We start from the raw sequence: 22,523 nt of genomic DNA on the forward strand, positions 1-22,523 counted from the left end.
GTATTGTTATTTTGTCGTAAACAACTATTGTCGTATAATAAGATGGACCGAAGTTTCGACCGGAACTGAAGGTTTCTAGTAAGCACTGAATTTTAAAGAATTGTTATGATTGCGCCAGGGTGCAATAGAAGTCCAGTAGTAAATCAAAACATTAGTTTGTAAGAGCTTTTTTTTTTTTATAGAATAGGAAGGCGGACGAGCATATGGGCCACCTGATGCTAAGTGGTCACCAACGCTCTTAGACATTAGCATTGTAAGAAATGTCAACCATCGCTTACATATCCAATGCGCCACCAACCTTGGGAACTAAGATTTTATGTCCCTTGTGCCTGTAATTACACTGGCTCACTCACCACTCACTATCTAATCAATGTAGCTTTAATTTACAAGTTCTTGAGAAGTCTAAGTACCAATATTCTGTAACAATTTGCATTAAATCTGATTTAATGATAAGTAAAACATTGTAAGTTGTTCGTAAAAAACTGTTTCTTTTTTTTAATTTTTTGAAGATTCTTCTATAATTGACGAAAGTTTAGATTTTTTTTTTCTGGTCTATTTTCAAATTACAAAAAAAAACTGAAATTGAGACCAAATAAATATTATAAGGAACATTATTTCGAAGTGTAGTTATTTTAACGACATTATAAGGTGATTTTTTTTGGTTGTATGCAATTACAATCACATAAAAATAAACACTTTAAGAATCGTAAAGTTCTTGGTTGAGATCTTCGTCTTTACTTTTATAACTAAATTTTTACTTGGGGTTTGATATTTTGTTGAAGCTAGAATATAATATTTTAAGAATGTTGATACCATATTGCCAAGAGTGTAATAATAAAGTAGTGAGAGTGTAACAATAAATGATCTTGTTCAAACTTATAATCTGTATTCTTGTCGATGAGAAACTCGCTCAAGATGTATTATTAATCTGTGCACTTCTTGATGCAAGTTGTTGGTGTGGTTATTGGGTTAATGATTAGAGAATTTAAGAATATTATTTAATGTAGTATTTCATTAAGTGTAGTGCTAGTAAAATACGTTTATAACGATTATTTACTTTAGATGTTAATAAAATAATGGATAAAATACCAAGGACTCACGAAGGTAACTAACTTTTTTCCACAGCAGACATTGTTAAATATACTGCAATATACAGCCATTTTACTTTTTAAAACCATATTAATGTATAAAGTGTAATAAAACTACTATTTAATATGTAATATTTAAATTTGTAAATAATATTAAGCAATATTGTTTCAACTATGCCTAATATGATATTGCTGAGCAGCACGCTATTTATTTTATCAATGTAAATGTATATATTATTGAAAACTTGCGTATATATTATTACAGCTATAGAAGCACAAATTCGTGAAATACAATCGAAAAAAAATGAACTTCCTGAAAATGGTTCAGGAAAAGGAGTGTCTTTGGGTGAAACATATTATGACAATGACATATATGATAATGCTGGACAAGTAGGCAAATCCAGGTACGATGGATATGTGACTTCAATTGCTGCAAACGATGAAGTGGAAGATGAAGATGTCGAGAATGTGCCGATATCACAAAAGAGGCCTGGCTATACAGCACCGGCTTCTTTACTTAATGATATAGCTCAGGTTAATTATTATAGCCAAATTATCTCGTTTTTATTTGTTTTTTTGGTTTTTAATTCCTTGAATTAACTTTTGGTTTTAGAGTGACAAAGATTATGATCCCTTTGCGGACAAGAGGAGGCCTACTATTGCAGATAGAGAAGATGAATATCGCCAGAAGAGGCGTCGGATGATTATATCTCCAGAACGATCTGATCCATTTGCTGAAGGTAAGTTTCATACAATTCAACTTTGATTTACTGGTTTTTTTTTATTGTATTTATCAATTGTAAGACAATTAGAAGTTCAAATTCAATTAGAAATGTGAGAGTCCATGTCTTTCATTTGTGCTTTTTAACATAGTGAGATGTAGGTGGATGTATGCACAGAGATTCTTTATATTCCTGAGAATGACATATGCCACTTTGCTGAAAAAATGCATGGGACAGTGGCTTAGCACAATTCTGCCATAATCTTTATACACTTATATTATTAAAAACATGTCATTTGACAAACTCAAAATAGATCAATAGCTTCAATAAAATATTTTTATAATCTTCAGTCAATTGGAGGTTCTTTATAAAGTATTAAAATGAATTTGTTTCACAGGTGGAAAAACACCAGATGTAGGATCACGAACTTATACAGAAATAATGAAAGAGCAGTATCTAAGAGCTGAAGAGACAGAAGTAAGTTCTTCTATAATCCTGTTATTATACTTTTGCAGTGTCTGGTTTCCCATTAGTATAAAGAATGCTTCATTTAAGAAATGGAAAAAGTATATATATTTTAATGTATTACAGTTAAGAAAAAAGCTATTGGAAAGAGCAAGAGAGGGGACATTAAAACCTGTTGCACAATCAAATGGTGAAGCAACTAAACCTACAGCAGCAAAGCGCAAAGGTCGATGGGATCAGAGTTCAGAAGATACACCTTCCGTCAAGAAACCTGTTTTAGCAACAACACCCAGTTCCCAAGCTACACCTTCTTGGGAAAACGAGGTTTGTGCAGTGCGGATTACAAAATTGATAATATTTCATGGTCAATCTTAATGGGTTTGATGAACTTAACCTATTTTGATTAAATCAGCGTGGTGCTTGGGAAGAGACACCTGGTGGAGGAGGCCGTGGTGGAGAGACTCCCGGGGCGACGCCTTCGGCGCGTGTGTGGGATGCCACACCAGCGCACCTCACGCCGGGACATGCCACTCCCGGTCGAGAAACTCCAGCGCATCATGCATCGCGACGTAACCGCTGGGATGAGACCCCTAAAACTGATAGAGGTACGGTTGAAAAACCAAAATATTTGCTTTTATGGTGACCTGTCTCAAATATTTTTTATCATTATGTTTAGAGTTTAGTACTTAACTATAATAATTTACTTTTGATAATCTTCCCTATACTCTATTCCAATGGAAGTAGGAAAGAAGGTAAATAAACAACTTTGACCTTTGATTGACATGACATTTGAGTTAGACTAGTGAGGAGAAAATTATTGAATGAGTGGGTTAATGAATGAATGATAAAGTATGGAACGATATATTTTATTCATTTTAAGCATAATTTTATATACATTTTAATAGATATAATATGTTATAAGGATTGCAGGTAAAATAAAAAAAAAACATTTAATAAACAAAAATTTAGATTCAGTTTCTAAGCTCTCAACATTTATAATAAATTTTGTAGGGTTAAACGTCGTATCAAGGATTCCATCAAATTTTCAATTTTTTTGCCCTCTTTTATTACAATGCACTTATTAGCTTAAAAACGGGCAGTTATTTTTAATCACAGAAACACTCCATTTTATTTATTTTAATAGATTTTATGTTTTAATAATAAAGTATACTTTTCAAGAAATATTATGTAACATATTTTATAATACTAAGACTTCGAATAAATTGTATTTTGAATGTCTTTCAAAGAAAACTCTTATTTTATATTTTATCCAAAATGACTGTCAACTTAAAACAAATAGGATTGATATATATTCTTTAATATTCAAATTTTTGAAAAATATTACATACACATTAACAACTTACCTTAAATTTTAAATTGAAATAATAATTTTCAATAAGCTTAGTCCGTGTTGAAGGCAAAACAAAAGTCAGTTGGCAAAAGCAAAAGGCCGTAAATACAAAATCAAACACAGTCGGTTTAAACAAAGCCAGGCACATGATACGATAGATCAGAGACGAATGTTTTACTTTCGTATTATTTTCAAAACTATAAATTTATTATTGCTATGCTTAAAAGTAATCTATATTTTGAGTTTTTAAATTTCTATTTCTTTAAAATTAAATAATTCTTTTAAAATTATTTTCTTAAAAGAATTATTCTACCCATCTTACTAAATTTAACAATAATAATATATAAATCATAAAGATATTATCGAATATTAGGTAACTTTCTATATGTTTTACAAATATTTCATTTGTAAAAAATTCCGTATCCATATTGTATACAAATTAATAAACAAATATCTATTATAAAAAATATAAAATTAGTGACAAAATTAAAATAAAGTATTTTTTATCTGTATAAATTCAATCTTTCTCCATTCGTTCAGCAAACCTTGGACAAGACTTTAATATTAATTGTCAGTTCATCAAATTTCATTCATATTTAAAATTACGGTTTATTTTTATTCATTTGAATAGAGTATAGGTATCATTAATAAAATTATAGCTAAAAATGCTTAAATTGCTATACAACAATCAGCATTATTTTCTATATTTCATATACCATGATATATCCTTTTATTAAATCATGCCATGTTAGACATACTGTAAAGATTATGCCTCGTTCGTCTAGTGGCTTGATGTAAGACGCGGAGGTCCTGGGTTCAATTCCGCGGTCAGGCCAATAAAAAGTTATTGGGTTTTTCTGTCAGAAAATTCTTAGTAGCAGCCTGGAGTCTGCAAGTTAAAAGTGTGGACAAGTGTGCCTCGGAAAGCACGTACAGCCGTTGGTCCTGCGCATGAACTCTTTCCGGTCGTGTCGGATTGCCGTCCCATCGGATTATGAGAGTTAGGGAATAGAGAGTGCACCTGTGTTCGCACACACGCTTGTGCACTATAATATATCCTGCATAGCTGGCTAATCTCTCTTGAGATTGGCCGCCGTGGCCGAAATCGGTCTGGAAGACATTATTATTATTAAAGATTATACATTAGATTAAAATAAAAATTTGATTTTAAAGCTATTTTTGTTTAAAAAGTATGTAATTTGAAACATTCGGAAGAGCTTCTAAAAAGTATAAAAAATATGTGAGAATTTTGGGAACAATAAAAAATTCATCGCCAATTTAAATTATTGATTATTATATACATATATATGTATATATAATACATAACACATTCTACATTTTTTAGAGACTCCTGGTCACGCAAGCGGATGGGCCGAGACTCCGCGTACTGACCGTGGCGCCGGAGTCGATACAATTCAAGAGACTCCGACGCCGGGCACAAAGCGCCGTTCCCGATGGGACGAGACGCCGGGAGCCACGCCGGCTGCGGCCACGCCCACACCGTCGCACGCCACGCCCTCGCACGCGACTCCTTCGCACGCCACGCCCTCCCACGCCACGCCTACGCCGCACACGCCCATCTTTACACCTGGCGGTGTAAGTCATTTATACTTGTTAAAAAATATTTTAATTCAAACATTTATTAATTTAACTTCATACTAAAGACCCTAAGTAATGGGGCAGTTATTTTACCTTAGTTAAATGTAAGTCAATTTAAATAAAAATAACATTCGATTTACATCATTATTTATTTGAATATTTTTTAGTCCACACCAGTGGGTGTAAAAGCTATGGCTATGGCTACGCCAACGCCAGGCCACATAGCTGCAATGACGCCAGAGCAACTTCAAGCTTATCGATGGGAAAAAGAAATAGATGAGCGAAACAGACCCTACACTGATGAAGAACTCGACGCCATGTTCCCAGCTGGGTACAAGGTTTTGCCTCCGCCGGCTGGTAAGTACATATTCATTTGTATGTCTTAGATTTCCGTGGTTTTTAAAAATTATTTTATAAAGAACATAATATCGATATAAGGCACAGGTAAACCCTTAGTAATTTATCCTAACTTTAGTTTCAGGACACATGTATTAAATGCCACCAACAAAGTCACGGATATACATCGACGTAACAGTGTCAATCACAATACATGTGTTGTTTAATTTTAGATATTAAAAAACCAATTTTAATAATACATTTTTATTTCAGATGAATGATGACAATAAGGCTTTACAGTCATGCCGTCGGATAGACATCCAGATTGTGCTTTAATACCTCAGTTGCCGTTCTGTATATTTAGCGGAGCTTGCAAAACTATTCATAACCAAATAGTGTTCCGTTCGACGGCATACGATTGCATTGTTAATCTTTTATGTTGTTGCCCAGGTTATGTTCCGATTCGGACCCCGGCTCGTAAGCTGACCGCAACGCCCACGCCTTTGGCTGGTACCCCAATCGGCTTTTTCATGCAGACGGAGGAAGTGGGTGGGTCGGCGGCGGCCGCGGCGCGCCTCCTCGACCCGCAGCCCAAGGGCAGTCAGCAGCTGCCCTTTATGAAGCCCGAGGATGCACAGTACTTCGACAAACTGCTTATAGAAGTAGACGAGGATTCTCTTTCACCAGAGGAATTAAAAGAGAGGAAAATCATGAAATTGCTGCTAAAAATTAAAGTAAGAGTAGCGATTAAATGTGACATCAGTAGTTAAAACCAAACTAGTTCATATTTTGGTAAACACCAATAATAATGGCTTAAAAATTATTGATGTATACAATAAACAATTTTTTTTAAAACATTTATCAATTTTTTTGCTTTTATTTTCATAGAATGGTACTCCGCCAATGTGCAAAGCAGCTCTTCGTCAAATCACTGACAAAGCTCGCGACTTCGGTGCGGGTCCACTCTTTAATCAGATTTTACCATTGCTTATGAGCCCGACTCTCGAAGACCAGGAGCGCCATTTGCTAGTGAAAGTCATTGACAGAATTCTTTATAAGTTGGATGATTTAGTCCGCCCTTACGTACACAAAGTAAGTTATAGTCTATTTAAAATCATTATTTTCGTATCAATTCCCAATTAACAAACTTCTAAATAAAATATTTGGTTTGTCTTTATAGATTTTGGTCGTAATAGAACCACTCTTGATTGATGAAGATTACTATGCTCGAGTTGAAGGACGCGAGATTATTTCGAATTTGGCCAAAGCTGCTGGCTTGGCTACCATGATATCAACTATGAGACCCGATATTGACAATATTGATGAATATGTGCGGAACACGACCGCTAGAGCTTTTGCTGTGGTTGCATCTGCTCTCGGTAAATAAAATAAATATACATATAATAAACATTAATATAATATCATTACATTTAACTCTAAAAACGTTTTATGCTTTCTATTCAATACATTTTTCAGGTATACCATCGCTGTTACCATTCTTAAAAGCCGTTTGTAGATCAAAAAAATCATGGCAAGCTCGGCACACCGGTATCAAAATTGTGCAACAGATTGCCATATTGATGGGATGTGCCATACTACCTCATCTGAAATCACTCGTCGAAATCATTGAACATGGTATGTCATCTTACTTATAAATTATATCTGTCTGTTATTTATCTACAATAAATATGTCTATGAAATAATGACATATAAATTAATCAAGTCCCTTTCATATAAAAACAGGGTTGGTCGATGAACAGCAGAAAGTACGAACGATTACCGCTTTAGCCAGCGCCGCGCTCGCAGAGGCGGCCACGCCCTACGGTATCGAATCCTTCGATTCGGTACTCAAACCCTTGTGGAAGGGTATCAGAACACATCGCGGTAAAGGGTTAGCTGCCTTTTTAAAAGCCATTGGTTACCTCATACCTTTGATGGATGCAGAATACGCGAACTATTACACGCGTGAAGTAATGCTCATTCTAATTCGTGAATTTCAGTCACCCGATGAAGAAATGAAAAAGATTGTCTTAAAGGTGCGTTAGTCTTTTTATTTTCTTACTATAATAAAATATCAAATAAAACACACATTATTTCTTAAATTTATGCAATATTTTATGAAATTATAATAATTTCAACAGTTACCTTAAATGTTCTTTAAAAAATGTATCTTGTGTTTATTTTTTTGTTTTCGTCCTCGCTTTTTAAGTAATATATTTTATAATTACCTCACCAAGTGTAGATGTGTACATTTTTTTACTAATTACACACTGTATATTTATATTTTCTCCTTTATTATATTATATATATATATATATATATATATATATATATATATATTATATTATCTATTTAACTTTTCTAATATAATGTTTGCAGGTAGTGAAGCAGTGTTGTGGTACAGATGGTGTTGAACCTCAGTATATTATGGATGAAATTCTTCCACACTTTTTCAAACACTTTTGGAATCACCGAATGGCGCTGGATCGTCGCAACTACAGGCAACTTGTCGATACTACTGTAGAAATAGCCAACAAGGTATATTTTGTATATTACAATTATTATTAATGTTGAAGAAAGTTTACTTAATTAATAAAATTAAACATCCAAAGTCTGAAATATTCATTGAAATACTTATGTATTTATGCAATTCATAATGGAGAAGTAATAGTTGATGGCATTATCAAGCATTTTCGAAAGACATCAAAACATGAGATTTTTTTATTTGAATATACCAAATTTGGCAGGCACATTTTTAATATAGCTAATCTTTCCACGGTGACTGTGATTGATGCTGTGTGTGACTTAATTCCTTTGATGTTGTAGTTGTTTATTTGCAATACAATTGAAATTGGAAGTTTGCCTTGGAAGGGCAAGACATCTACAAAATATTTGCAACATATATCGATGGGACCATAACCCATTTAGTCGTGTATATGTTGTGTCGTGTACACGAGTAAACTACGTGAGCTTCTAATAATAATGTTTTGATATAATCCGATAGAACGTGTATAATTTGATGACGTGAACTTCAGAACTTTATATTAGATTATGTTAAAGCTGCCATAAAATATTCTACATGAACCTTAAAATTGGTTAGGAATAATGTTTTACAAATTTTTCAATTCACATATAAAAATTGTTAACCAAAAATAAGTTCGGCATTTCACCATCGTAATAATTGCAGTGTTGAAACATTAAGCATCTTGTAAAGATTATTTAATTTTTTTAGGTTGGTGCGTCAGAAATTATCAACAGAATCGTCGATGATCTGAAAGACGACAATGAACAGTACAGAAAAATGGTAATGGAATCTATTGAAAAGATCCTTGCTAATCTGGGCGCTGCTGATATTGATTCAAAACTGGAAGAAGCCTTAATTGATGGCATACTGTATGCATTCCAAGAACAAACCACAGAGGTGAGTTATTTAACTTTTATATTATATATACGAATTCTTAGTGAGAAATCATTTCATGTATTATATTAATAACTTCATAATGTTTTAATCAGGACGTTGTAATGTTGAACGGATTCGGGACAATAGTAAATCAGCTAGGCAAGCGAGTGAAACCTTACCTGCCACAAATCTGTGGTATTATTCTATGGCGGATGAACAACAAATCAGCGAAGGTCCGTCAACAGGCTGCCGATCTCATCTCCCGGATTGCAGTCGTAATGAAAACATGCCAAGAGGTATTCCTTTTTTTTGTAATATTTATTTTCTTATTTTATTAAAGTACTTAAATATATTTATTCTTAATTCCTTCAGCCCCTCAGATGTTCTTTTAGACCTAATTAAAATATGTCATATTTTATCTACAGGAAAAACTTATGGGGCATTTAGGTGTCGTACTATACGAATATTTAGGTGAAGAATACCCAGAAGTACTGGGATCAATTTTAGGTGCACTGAAAGCGATCGTTAATGTTATCGGTATGACGAAGATGACGCCACCCATTAAAGATCTTTTGCCTAGATTGACACCAATTTTGAAAAACAGGTACTTGGATTAAAATAATATTAGCAGTTGGGTTTTGACTCTAATTATTTAAAAAAAATATAAAATCGAATTATTGTCAAAGTACGAAAATGTGCTATATCTTTTTTACAGACATGAAAAAGTGCAAGAAAATTGCATTGATTTGGTTGGGCGGATTGCGGACAGGGGTCCAGAGTTTGTATCGGCGAGGGAATGGATGAGGATTTGCTTCGAACTGCTTGAGCTTCTGAAGGCTCATAAGAAAGCTATTAGGCGAGCGACAGTAAATACATTCGGTTACATCGCTAAAGCTATCGGTCCACATGACGTTTTAGCAACGCTGCTTAATAATTTAAAAGTACAAGAGAGACAAAACAGGTAGTTAAAACCATTTTATTGCTTTAATTATATAACATAAATTATATTTTAATATGTAGTATCTTAAAATAAATTCCTTTTATATAATACTAATTAAGACAAATATTTTGTTTTATTTTAGAGTGTGCACAACAGTCGCCATTGCTATAGTAGCAGAAACGTGTTCCCCTTTCACCGTGTTACCGGCTTTGATGAATGAATACAGAGTGCCAGAGTTAAATGTACAAAATGGTGTTCTCAAGTCATTGTCATTCTTGTTTGAATATATTGGGGAAATGGGAAAAGACTACATTTATGCCGTTTGTCCACTCCTCGAAGACGCCCTTATGGACAGGTACAACATAGATGACATACTGGAAAAAAAAAACAATTAATAATATAGATTTAACACATTGACATCGCGGCAGTTTAAGTTTATATATAAAAAAATTAAAATATCATATTATACAAGACATGTATATTATTGGGTTTAACTTTGTCAAATAATCTACAGCAAGACCTATTCAGTCTTAAGCAGTTATGATACATCACCGCATCAGTCTGCTAATATACTAATTATGTTTTAATTAAATTTATAGGGACCTCGTTCACCGGCAAACTGCTTGCGCAGCTATAAAACACATGGCCCTGGGCGTATATGGTTTTGGTTGTGAAGATGCTCTCATCCATTTATTGAATCATGTCTGGCCTAACATATTTGAAACATCCCCTCATCTTGTACAAGCCTTTATGGATGCTGTAGAAGGCATGAGAGTGGCTCTTGGACCTGTTAAAATTCTTCAATATGCTTTACAGGTCAGTGTAATGTATAAATAACAAATTAATGTAATATATAAATGGTATATGATTCATATATCTAAGGAGCTGTTGTTTGTAAATTGTGTGTTATTAATTGATTATTAATTTTTTAGGGTCTATTCCATCCCGCAAGAAAAGTTCGCGATGTTTATTGGAAGATATATAACACTTTGTATATTGGAGGTCAAGATGCTTTGGTGGGTGGATACCCCAGAATACAAAATGATCCAAACAATCACTTTATTAGATATGAATTAGATTATTTGTTGTAACACGTTATTTAATAAATTTATGCGTGTGTCGAAAAATGTTTCATTTAGTAATCGTAAATTTGGGAGAAATTTATTCAGAAAAACATTTTTCTGAATAAAAATGACTGCACTTTTATAGTTTTGCATTTCACCAGGGCAGGTACCAGTATGTTTTTGTGCTCTTATAGTGAATATGTTACATTATTGCTAAATAACAATAATTATTATTGTATAATTTGTCAATGTGAGCATACCAACTCACAGAAAAATAACACTTTGAATTTATTTAGCTGGTTCTTATCAGGTTTGAGTAATTTTTAATGATTGAAATGTTAGTATGTATTTAACTATTCAGTAAAATGATAAGTTTTTTAAAGTTAAGGTATCGTAATTTCCTAACTTTTAAATAACAAGCAATGGCTTCTATCATAATATCATTTATTCATTAATCTGATCATGCTATATGTAAATAATTTGTATAATATGATTTAATGTAGCTATAAAACTAAAAATTAAGTACAAAGGAACTTGAAACAAATGTTATGACTAGATCATTTATCTTATAATATGTGCTAATAATAAACTAAAAATATAATGAGCAGTTTTTGGAATATGTCATTTGAAAATTCGACTTTGGAGTACAAAGAATATCACAAACATTGCTTAAATATCTAAGGTACAAAATTTAATTAAATAATTAAGGAATGCATTTTTATATAACTGCCGTCAGATTAGAGTATTCATGTTTTTTTAAATACAACGCATGCACAATATATGAATAATTAAAGCAATAAACAAGCAATACTCCGTCAAAAGTTTATAATTAAGATGAACAGATTCTCGCTGAGACATGAACTAAGGGTCCGCAATGAACTTCTTGCCAGGCGATGCCAGCCACGTTATCCGCTGTTACGCCAAGGCGCCTTTGAAGTACGCCATCATTTCTTATCGCCCATACTTCTTGCTCTTTACACGACACATGTTTAAATGGTAATTCACAATCTGCAATGATAGATTTAATTATAACTATACATTTATATTATTATTGATGTTAAGCGATTTTTAAACTTCCTTATATCAAAATGAAAAAATATATTACTTCTCGTTCTCTACTTCATGTTATAACACAATTGTTTGCTTTCATCTTTTAGAGTAATAACAGATAAACTGTAAGTTACCTGTTAAATATTTCCACTGTTTCCCTTCATGCAGATTACTAGTTATGCCAGTTCTTACAGCAATAATTCCATTAGTGAGAATAACCCATGCTGAGTTCTGTGACAATGATACCAACTTTGCACCAATATTAGTTTTTTGGCTATAAGGGAAGGTGTATTTAGGTGCTTCAATTAATTTCCAATTTGAACCACCAGGGTTCTCTTTTGTCACACCATCTCTGAAGTACAATTCTCCTTTTCGACCTACAGCCCATATTAAATTGTTGACGGTACTTATCGCAACAAGTGTATGGGGGCAATTTATGTGTTCCCAATGAAGACCCTAAAATATATCCTCACTATTGAAATTTGAAAAAAAACTTTCTGTGTGAGTTAATACAAAATTGTACAAAAACATTGATAAATAAAACAAGATATTGAAATTGATAAATTAATTTTATAAATACCGTTGGTGTAGCTGCTGTGACTCCAGTCCTATAAATGGCATCACCAGCTAATGTTATAGCCCATACAGATACTTCTTTTTCATAAGCCTAAAATAAATACGAATTTTATGGCACATTACTTCAGCACATTTATTTAAATATTAATACATACTAAATACGTTTGGGTACAGATTCCGGTAGCCGGCGGTAAAAGCGTTAACGTGACTATATAATGTACAATAAAGAGTATTTTTACATTACAAGCCAAAAATAATTACATAATTTTCTGTTTATATCAATGACTACTATACTAACCCATAAAGAGACATCAAGTAAGGCAGTACTGCCAGCTCTAACCCATGGACCTTCTGTGACTATTTGAGCTTTTCTGTACCATCTTCGACGTCTAACACAGTCAGTGAAAACTTTCTTTCCATGGTATGGAGCTGGAAAATCTGTTGCATATTGCCAACCTTCACCATCTACTCCACCTGGAGTATTGTAGTCAATCATCCATTCAGAAATCTGTTGAAAAATATTATGTGTTATTATTGACTTTGTCTTTTATCTGTTATATGATAGTCAAGGTTAGTTAATTGACTTGAGGAATTATTCATTGTTTTTTTTATTGTAAACAGAACAACAGCAATACTCAAAATAATTTAGGATGAATGTGTTACTTAAAATTTTCTTAAAAAAAGGGGCAAAAAGGCAACATATTGCTAAATATTTGTAAAGATGTGATGTATATTCATGAATTTTCAAATTTAATTAAAAATTATTATCAATTAGTAAAACCATTCATGTGTCCAAATCCTCACAATCATTGTATTATTTCCATTAATACCATGAAAAAGAATTTCATAAATGTATTCTTTTAATCCTAAATGTATTTTGAAGCATCATTTAATCGATTATCTTTAAACAAAATAACATCGCAATGATTAGAAGCTATTACCCAGTGCCAGTGATGGCTAAGTAATTTTGTGTGCTCCCTGGTCCTTTTATGTTTGCCTGTTACATCACTCCACATGAAGCGATCAGTTGGGAGGCCAGTAGAAGTATAACCAGATAAAGGATTCCACCTTTGATTTTCATAGACACAGTAGGTTTGTGTATCTGTCATTGCATGAATACCTTCATTACCTCCAATCCCTGTAAGAAGTTAAACATGTTGATATCAAAATTAACTTATATTACCAAAACAGAGATATTTATAGCTATATAGAATATAAATAATCACCTTTAAGAACACCACCACCCCAACCACCTGTATAAACCCATACTCTATGGTCATGAGATATTCCCCAAATTACCCCATTTTTACAACATTCAACCTTTCGCAAATAACCCCCCATCATACGCCAGATCATTTCATCAGGTCCAATAATAGCACTAGCAGAACTGTATTCTAATGTGTATAACTTTAATGGTCCCAAAATTAATAAAGATGTAATACTTTCTGGACTTATTCTGTGCTTAAAAGAGCAAAAGTGGATTTCATTAACATTTATTATAAATCCATTACTTTCACATGTTATTTTAATTGAGAATTCTTGACCAGGTTTTAATGGGACCACATGTCGCTCTTCTACTCCCCAGTAACCAGACTTTTTTGTGTTACAAACAACAGTTGATTCATCAAATCTAACATTGAAATGTAATGGTATTTCAGTCACTTCAGTTTCTATATTATGCCTTTGTTTTTTAACCTCAGGGCCTTGCAAATTAATGTGAAATCGATTAATTTCGTCGAATAAACATCCTGTCATGTTGAGTACAGTTCCAGGTGGAAAGTTATTGTGCAAAGTTGTTGTAAAGCCTTTTATAATATCTTTACCAAAAACTTGAAATTCTTTTGTGTAGCAGCCATTTTTATCAGTATTGTGTTCTGCTGGTTTTGGATCCCAATTGAGTATATCACCAGAATTAGTCACAACCCACGCAGAATGGTTTGATGGTTTCCCACATAAATCATTAATCTGTGATGAAATGTCAACTAAGACATTTAACCATTCTTCTTGCTCCATTTCAGACACAAATTGAATTTTAATAATCTTTTGATTTTGATGTGGAATTGTTAAAGTAATTCTAGGGCAACCAGGTTCTGATGATGTCATAATACTAGTAATTTCACCTAAATTAAGTATAAATTTAATAGTTCCATCTGGTTGAAAAACTGATAATGTTCCGGTATTTTCTGAAGCATGCCAATATAGTGATAAAATAGAATCTTCACTAGTATTATTTTCGCACACTAATCTTGCTTCACAACTTCGAGTCCAACCTTTCATTTCAATTGCTAAGCCATAGTTATTGTAGTCAACATCTAAAATATTTCTACTCTTTAATGAATCAAGAATTTGGAATCGCCATTTAGCCGTTATATCAGTATTGTAAGCGTTTTTGGAATCTGTAAACCAATGTGGTGCTTGAACAGCATCTATAGAACAAGCACCAGCTTCTATAAATGTCCATGTTGCATCACAAGTTCCCCAAGCAGTTTGGCTCACTTCTTCATCAAAATACATTCCAGAATCTAAATCGAAAACACTACTGTCACTGTCTGGTTGAGCTTCCATTCCTACCACAGAACCAACACTTCTAACTGGACTCCAAGCTCTTGGATTTTTCAATGTTGTTTCATAGCTTTTTCCAGATAAATCAATATGTTCTACATTTGAGTTTTTCTTTGGTCGTATCTCTTTCGATGGCTTCAATGGTAATGTATTTTCAATAGGTGCTGAATGTGACTCTTCCCAGGAATTACGTAAATTTATGTTTGTTTTTAATTCTGGAACAGTTTCATTAAGTAAACTTAAACTGTGGTGTTTAGGATTTGATGATGATGAAATTATACTAGTTGAGCTTGATGTACGGCTAAGTTGCATATTTGCTTGTATTGTTCTCCACCTCTTGCCAGTTAATTCAGAAGGTGTTATTCCATAACGCCAGTAAATACTTTTATTAGATTCTCCAATGGCAAATACTTGATCATTAATACCTACTGAAATGTGTATCATGTTTCCATTTATTTCTAACCATCCAGTCCCCATTGAAGCCGTTTCAGAATTTCCAGCTAGGGTTCCTTCTATACCTTTCCTAAACCATACTCTTGTATCAGAACTAACAGCCCAAACAGTATTATATCCAACTGATACAGAAGTTAATTTGGTATCAGGAGGTGATTTAACTTCCAACCATGCTTCACCAGAGGGACAGTCTTTATTAACACCTTTTCTTACTATTGCTCTTCCTGACCATAGTAGTGCCCATACTAAGCCAGTCGGCCCAACTGAAATTTGTTTTATGTCACAATTTGGTGGAATACTAACATTTATCCATTTTAAACCTTCAGGTGAAGTTGTACTAACACCAACCCTATACATGACACGTCCTTGAGCAGTTATAGCCCAAACAGCCAAGGTACCAGCAGAGGCATATGGTATTTGATTTCCACCGATACTTATATCTATGAAAGGCTCTTGAGTTGGATCTTTATGAAGAGGTGCAATAGCACACCACGAATTCATAGCACTAAATTTTCTATACCTAATCCATTTTCTTCGCCTTACACATGACTTCCATTGTTTCACTGGGCCAAACTGTGCAGGGAAATCCACAGCGTAAGTCCATCCGTCATGGTCTAGTGGTTGGCCATCTAATGTTAGCTCAAGTTGCCAATCGCCTTCCCATTGCCACGCCATTGAAGGCAGTCTAATATAGTCAATCGATCTATCTTTTGTTCCATCTTGAGAAGAAAAATGGAATCGGTCCGTAGGCAAAAGTCTTCCACTAAAACCTTCTAATGGAAGCCATCTTTCATTTTCATATGATTCTTCTTTGACTCTAATCGGAATCTCTAAGCCATGAACATGTAAGTATATTTGTCGATCACCACCCACTGCCCATAAAAAGTGTGGCACTGCTGATAACGTCTTAAATTCTAAACCAAGATACATAAATTCTCTCCAACAAGACCCACTCGTAGAAAGAGCGTAAACCTTGCCCTCATTATTTATTGCAAATAAAAGGGAATTACTACTCATTTTGTAAACCAAGTATGTAATATGGGCGTTCCTTACGATTTAACTCAAATATGATGTTTGTACATTATTGATGAAAACACTTCAAACATGTAAAACATATTTAAAATAAAATCTGACTTGCAGTCACTTATAATAAATTGTAAGTCATTAAGAAATTATGTGTAATTGTTATCTAGTTATATTTGTATGTATGTGTATTAATTTTGTTGTTCTTTGAGTAATCGAGATTCTAGGTGGTACCTAATATTTTTAAGACAATTTTACAAAACTTTGACAATGACATAGATTTTTCAACAGAAAAAAAATATAACTATGTAATAGGCTCTCTACCATAACAATTATACAAAGCAAGACAATAAATTCAAGTTCAACATTATTACCAAAATTTGGGCATATTTTAATCACACTTAAATTTGAGGAAAACATAATGAATAGATCCACTGTGTTTTGCTCTATATGGCTTAAATTTTCCAATAATATCTATTTATTTTAGATTAAGTTCCCGCGAAATCGCTCGCATTTGAAGAAGGGAGGTATTAAGTAGTATTTTTAAAATACTACTAGTATTTTTTTGAATACCCAATCAAGTACGATACGTAGACAAAAAACAAGAAATTCAAATTTAAAATGAAATTGCTAATTTTAAAGAAGTATATAGTATATATTTTTTAATTTTCCTTATCTATTGGTATTGACTATCTTATAATGAATTTAATGTATACAGTAGGCTATGCTAAATTGACTTCAAAAAGTGAGAACTACCTTTCCTGAAAATAGTGGAATTAATAATACTTGTTAAGTATAATTAATACTTGTAGTATTAATTATTATAAGAATTAAAGGCATTTTTTATGTCAGCAATATTTTTTTATCTCATTACGAACTCATAACCATCTTTTTAAGGTCTCTTTCGTAGATAAGACATATGCGGGGTAGACTCGATAAATATGCGCATACAATTTTTTTGTGTATGAAACCATAGTTGTGTCAGTTAAACGTAGACAGAGAAACTAATAAACTCAATGACGATTTTATTCTCACTTACACAAGAAAGAGAATGAAAATTACGTTACACATGTTTTAGACAGTGACACAATTGTCATTTTTTTTCCCTCATCTCGTAAAGTTTTATCAAGGTTGGCTACTCAAGTAGCGAAACAAACATTGACGGTTGGTGCGTTTATTGTGTTTATTGTTTAATTTTTTATTATTTTTATGTATATATATTTAGAAAACGATTCTAATACAATGATTAGATAAGCATGACGGAAGGTTATGTCACCTAAAAATTCTTAAGATATTAGGATTTGTCGAGTTTTTATCATATTATTATTTATCAAGTAAATTTTGCCAGCGTTTGACTCGACAATATAAACAAATAAACATGAAGTCTAATAATAGCCTATAATGCTTCTTTATCTATTTATATATTATTTAAATGTATTTTTTCTCCTATTTGTGATCGAAGAATTATGTAATAATATTTGTGGTTGATCCAATGTAATTCAAAAATGTAGTTCGGCATGGCAAATTCTTTTCACATTTTCATATAATTGATTGCCAAAGATGGCTCTTTGACTGTTAAAAAAAACAATGGATGGAGATCTTAAGAACGCAGCTCGTATTTTTTTCTCTAACGATACCCTTGCACCTTTTACTGATAAAAAGATAGAATCCTTACAGGAAGGTGCTTATTATTTACCAAATTTATTATTTAATTTATTATTTGTACTTCTAATTCCACATTCCATTCTAATTTGAAACTTTTATCAAAATTATTACACCCCGTCTTATTGTCTCTACTGGTGATAGAGGAAATGCTTAATTTTTCGCAAAAAAGAAATGCTGCTAGCATTCTTGCCAATATTCTTCGCGGTCATAATTTGTACAGTAACTATATTTAATTTTTATATGTATTTATTAAAGGCTTTATTGTGTATAATTATTGTATGTCATGTTGTTAACTATAAATAAAATAAGCGTCTCGTTTTGTTTGAAATTCTGAAAAGAAATATCCTCCACAACAGGGAATACAGTTACTATGGCAACATTATACGCACGCATTGATACACTATCTCTGTCTCAATCACGATTTTGCGGTCTCGCAATTTATTAGTTTCTCTGTTTACGCAGTTAACTGTTAAATTTAAAACATGTTTTTTTTCTTTTTTTTGGATGTAATAGTCATGTGTTAATAATTGGGTATGTGCCAACGACTGTGTTGTAACCTCTATATATTACACTATTTTTAATTATACGAAATACGTAAAATGAAATTAATAAAAAATAAATCGCCAACGTACAGTACCCATGCCATATTAGAAATTATTTCAATTAAAATTTGTAGAAATGTTGTAGAATAAAAACGCATAAAATTCATCAAAATATTTTAATCAATCATTTGTTTACTTTAAAATAATATAGTAACTAATACTAAACATATGACTTAAACACAACAAGAAATAAAAGAACTATAATATTTTTTTATGTAGATTTTGTATTTTTATTTCAACTGACCTATGAAGCGTAGCTAATCTATTATCTAATCTTCAGCGTGCATCAGAATGTGACTGTACAAAGTGACAGATCAGCTTTAAAATACTACCCGCATTTGGTACCTTTGCTTCAATATTAGGTACCTACTTAAATCATTAACATCAATGACCGGTCATTCTGACATTACTGTGATCTGTCACTTTGTAGTCATTCTTAAACACGCTTTTAAATACTATCGCAGTAGGGGTCGTGCTATTCGAATTAGTTTGGTAGGTACTAAGTACCTATCGACCAATATTATTAGGTTAGAATATAAAATACATGCATATCATAATTAATTAATTGCAGTATCAAGAGTGTTAAAGTCATAATATACACTCTGATAGTGAGTTATTAGCATTTGAATATTTTAATTAAATTAGTTTAGTGGCGCTTGATAACAATATTAATATTGGGAGGTAAGCATTTTTCTTCATAAGTTAATTTGTATCAATATACAAATATTTGTATATATCATTATTTTAAAAATGATGTTATAGTTATAAAAAAATTGCACAGTGCTTAAAAAGTGAGATTATTACCACAAATTGAATGAAAACAGGCAATAGAAGATTATAAAGTAGGCACCTACAATTAATTGTATTTTATCACAATTCCACACTTTTTGCTAACATTTTATTATCTCATTAAAAACTATTTATTTTAGGAACTGTTCAGCCTTTTAAAGGCATAATTATAATATATGTACAATAAATTGTAACAAAATTATATAATAATACTAAAAAACCAAATATTATAATAATCAAAATTATAAAACCACATAATTGTCCATATTTCACCTTTTAAATGTGAATGGCAACATGAACCATGCTTGAATTGTATGATAACTATGGTAAAAATTACCTATACATAGGTAATAAGATTTTAGAACTCTGTGTCTATAATGATTACAACAACAATTTTATAAACTTTTTATACTATTAATAAAATCATTTGTAGTGTATACTTATACAATTAATATATTCATTTAATTAATTTTAAGTTACACTGGAGTTTTGCTGTGTTAAATTGTTTTATTATATTAACATTTTATTGTCATTTTACTAAATATTCTCTATTCTCATGTTCATGCATAAAAATACTTTAAAAATAAATACCTATGTAAAATATACATTATTCTAACATGCAATTTAATTGCAAATACCTGTATTGTAGAAATCACATGTAAATCTTTAAGATTATTAAGACATCTAATAATTAAGGTTTTATAAATTGTTGCCGTGTAAAAACAGTTTTACACAGCAACAATAAACATTATATTTTTAGACCATCCCATTTAAACAAAATGGTTTTATGTATAAGCTACACCGATGTAAATAATAATATTGTGATGAGAAATATACTAATTTTAAAAAGTATGGAAGATATTTCCTTTTTTAATTCACTACTCTAGTCTTAATTTGACTTACATATATTTGAATATAATATTATAATTCCTTAAAATGTAAACCATCATTAGAAATTATCATAATTTTATATAATATTGTAGTATACTTGTAATAAAAAATAACATATCATACCTTTTTGCTTAATATAACTGTACTTTTGAAGTCGAGGTCAGAATGTGTGTAAAGGAAATTTGTTAAATGACATATTAAAGGTAATACTCACATTACACACTTTGTATACTGAGATGTTAAAAGTATAATTTTCAACAAATTCTAATACTGCTAAAAATACTTAAAATAATTTTATATATTAATAAATTGCTCTATATATTGAATTATGTCCACAAAAGCTTACTAGGAGATTTTGAATTATCACCAAGTGCATCACCAATTTAATTTTTTTAATTATCACCAATTGCATAATAATTGCATATTGCACAGGGCCCTTACTAAAGTTCCTAATTTTTTTTGTTAGCCATTTTCCTACATAAGTAGATATGTAAGAACATAGGCTAACAAAAGGGTTTGTTTTTGTGCTACTAAAGATTACTTTAAGTTTATTTAATCTAGTCAAAAGTCCTACAACAAAAATCTATTCTTAAACGCTAATGAAATATACCATCATATTTCATGATAACAAATGTAAATTATATTTTCTTATGCAGTAAAGAACTGACCAGATTGTTTTTCAGATTTTAAAGCTATATTGTCTTTATCTAAATGTTTCATATAAGCCAAGAAACAAGTCCAAATGAGACTGCAGACACTAATAAACGGAACTCTATTTTTTTCAGGTATTAAACAGAAGTTAATCATTGCAACTGCTGGCCAGATAGATGCACCTACCTGCAATAACATTCAAAAAATATTAATATCTCGCATATGTTAACACAACTAAAAACCAAATGGTCTTAAAATTCAATTAATTAACTATAATGATGATCAAATTTTAAATTTTATAGAAGTATATATATGAGAAATATGGTGTTTAAAGAAGTATAGATAAAGTACCTTATAAGTGGGCCAGAATTTTGTGCTTACTTCTGCAACTGCTTCATTAAAAGTTTTGAGTTCTAATAAACTCATACCAAAGTAGAAGCTGCACATTGCAAATGGAGTATATGTAATGGTTTCAAAAAATGTCTGCAAAAATATAGATAAGTATTTAGATTATTCAAGATGAATTTAAAAGGAAGCCATGAACACCACCATGAACATTTATTGTTCATGATATTAGTATTTATCAAATTTACCTTAAATGCTGCAGCTTTAATGGTATTTCCTGGCCACATTATACTAGCAATTGTTAACCAAGTATAAAGTGTAGGAGCAACATAACAGGAACCATAAAAACCGAAACGAGCACATCTTAACCAATCATACTTATTATCAGAATCTGCAAATATAAATATGTATGTGGAAGTATTTTAGATTCTATAGTAATGTTGTCAGACAATAATATTTTAAACATTAATTTGAAGCTTACCAAATCGTTTTCCTTCAAATGTTTGTTGTATAAAACTAGAAATTGGCCAAATAGTACCATATGATGCCATTCCTCGAAGAACAGGATACTTTTTAAAGGCTACAATGATGTTTTTACTAAATACAGACATTTTCACTGACAATTATATAACAAAACTCCTAAAATATTTTATAACCTTTAACTATTTTTGGAAATACTTATAGCGTTAATTTTTTTGATAATGTGCCAACTTAATGTAGCACGTGTAAGTAATATTTTGTTAAACACATTAAAATAGATATCTTCTAAACTTAGCACGTTCATAATACTAAAGTACATTTTACTTCCGGCTACAATTAATACTGGCTGAATGTTTTATTCACCAATCCTTTGAAAATTCTTTGTACACTTCTTGACAATGACATTGTCAAACTATCAGCACCAGCTGCTGTCATCAGTGATGCCAACTTTTAGAGAATGTTCCCCCTAGA

At 31.7% G+C, this 22,523-nt stretch overlaps 4 protein-coding genes across 5 annotated transcripts in view; 2 read left to right on the forward strand and 2 right to left on the reverse strand.

Moving 5' to 3' along the window:
- Positions 1-22,523, forward strand: part of LOC126770370 (uncharacterized) — an 86,595-nt gene that overhangs the window by 39,882 nt on the left and 24,190 nt on the right. The gene's annotated exons all lie outside the window — the stretch shown is intronic.
- Positions 942-11,020, forward strand: LOC126770341 (splicing factor 3B subunit 1). Its single transcript, XM_050489713.1, has 21 exons — positions 942-1,104; positions 1,354-1,622; positions 1,702-1,828; positions 2,208-2,287; positions 2,402-2,599; positions 2,688-2,880; positions 4,972-5,222; positions 5,393-5,582; positions 6,012-6,295; positions 6,450-6,653; positions 6,742-6,940; positions 7,038-7,196; positions 7,305-7,597; positions 7,941-8,099; positions 8,794-8,982; positions 9,075-9,257; positions 9,387-9,565; positions 9,677-9,922; positions 10,044-10,256; positions 10,501-10,717; positions 10,834-11,020. Exons 1-21 carry the CDS (start codon positions 1,077-1,079, stop codon positions 10,990-10,992), a joined length of 4,020 nt encoding a protein of 1,339 aa, XP_050345670.1. The 5' UTR covers positions 942-1,076; the 3' UTR covers positions 10,993-11,020.
- On the reverse strand, positions 11,465-16,850 carry LOC126770342 (tectonin beta-propeller repeat-containing protein). Of its 2 annotated transcripts, XM_050489714.1 has the most exons (6): positions 13,818-16,850; positions 13,533-13,729; positions 12,890-13,099; positions 12,596-12,682; positions 12,150-12,471; positions 11,465-11,973 (listed from the first exon to the last, which is right to left on the reverse strand). In XM_050489714.1, exons 1-6 carry the CDS (start codon positions 16,621-16,623, stop codon positions 11,795-11,797), a joined length of 3,801 nt encoding a protein of 1,266 aa, XP_050345671.1. In that variant the 5' UTR covers positions 16,624-16,850; the 3' UTR covers positions 11,465-11,794. The 2 variants fall into 2 exon arrangements, with proteins under 2 accessions (XP_050345671.1, XP_050345672.1); XM_050489715.1 differs by lacking the exon at positions 11,465-11,973 and having other exon boundaries at positions 12,426-12,487.
- LOC126770364 (mpv17-like protein) lies at positions 18,999-22,433 on the reverse strand. Its single transcript, XM_050489760.1, has 4 exons — positions 22,054-22,433; positions 21,821-21,963; positions 21,579-21,710; positions 18,999-21,413 (listed from the first exon to the last, which is right to left on the reverse strand). The coding sequence occupies exons 1-4, from the start codon at positions 22,181-22,183 to the stop codon at positions 21,225-21,227; spliced, it is 594 nt and encodes a 197-aa protein (XP_050345717.1). The 5' UTR covers positions 22,184-22,433; the 3' UTR covers positions 18,999-21,224.

The sequence above is a fragment of the Nymphalis io genome, chromosome 8 (assembly GCF_905147045.1).
Source record: "Nymphalis io chromosome 8, ilAglIoxx1.1, whole genome shotgun sequence".
NCBI classification, from domain to species: domain Eukaryota; kingdom Metazoa; phylum Arthropoda; class Insecta; order Lepidoptera; family Nymphalidae; genus Nymphalis; species Nymphalis io.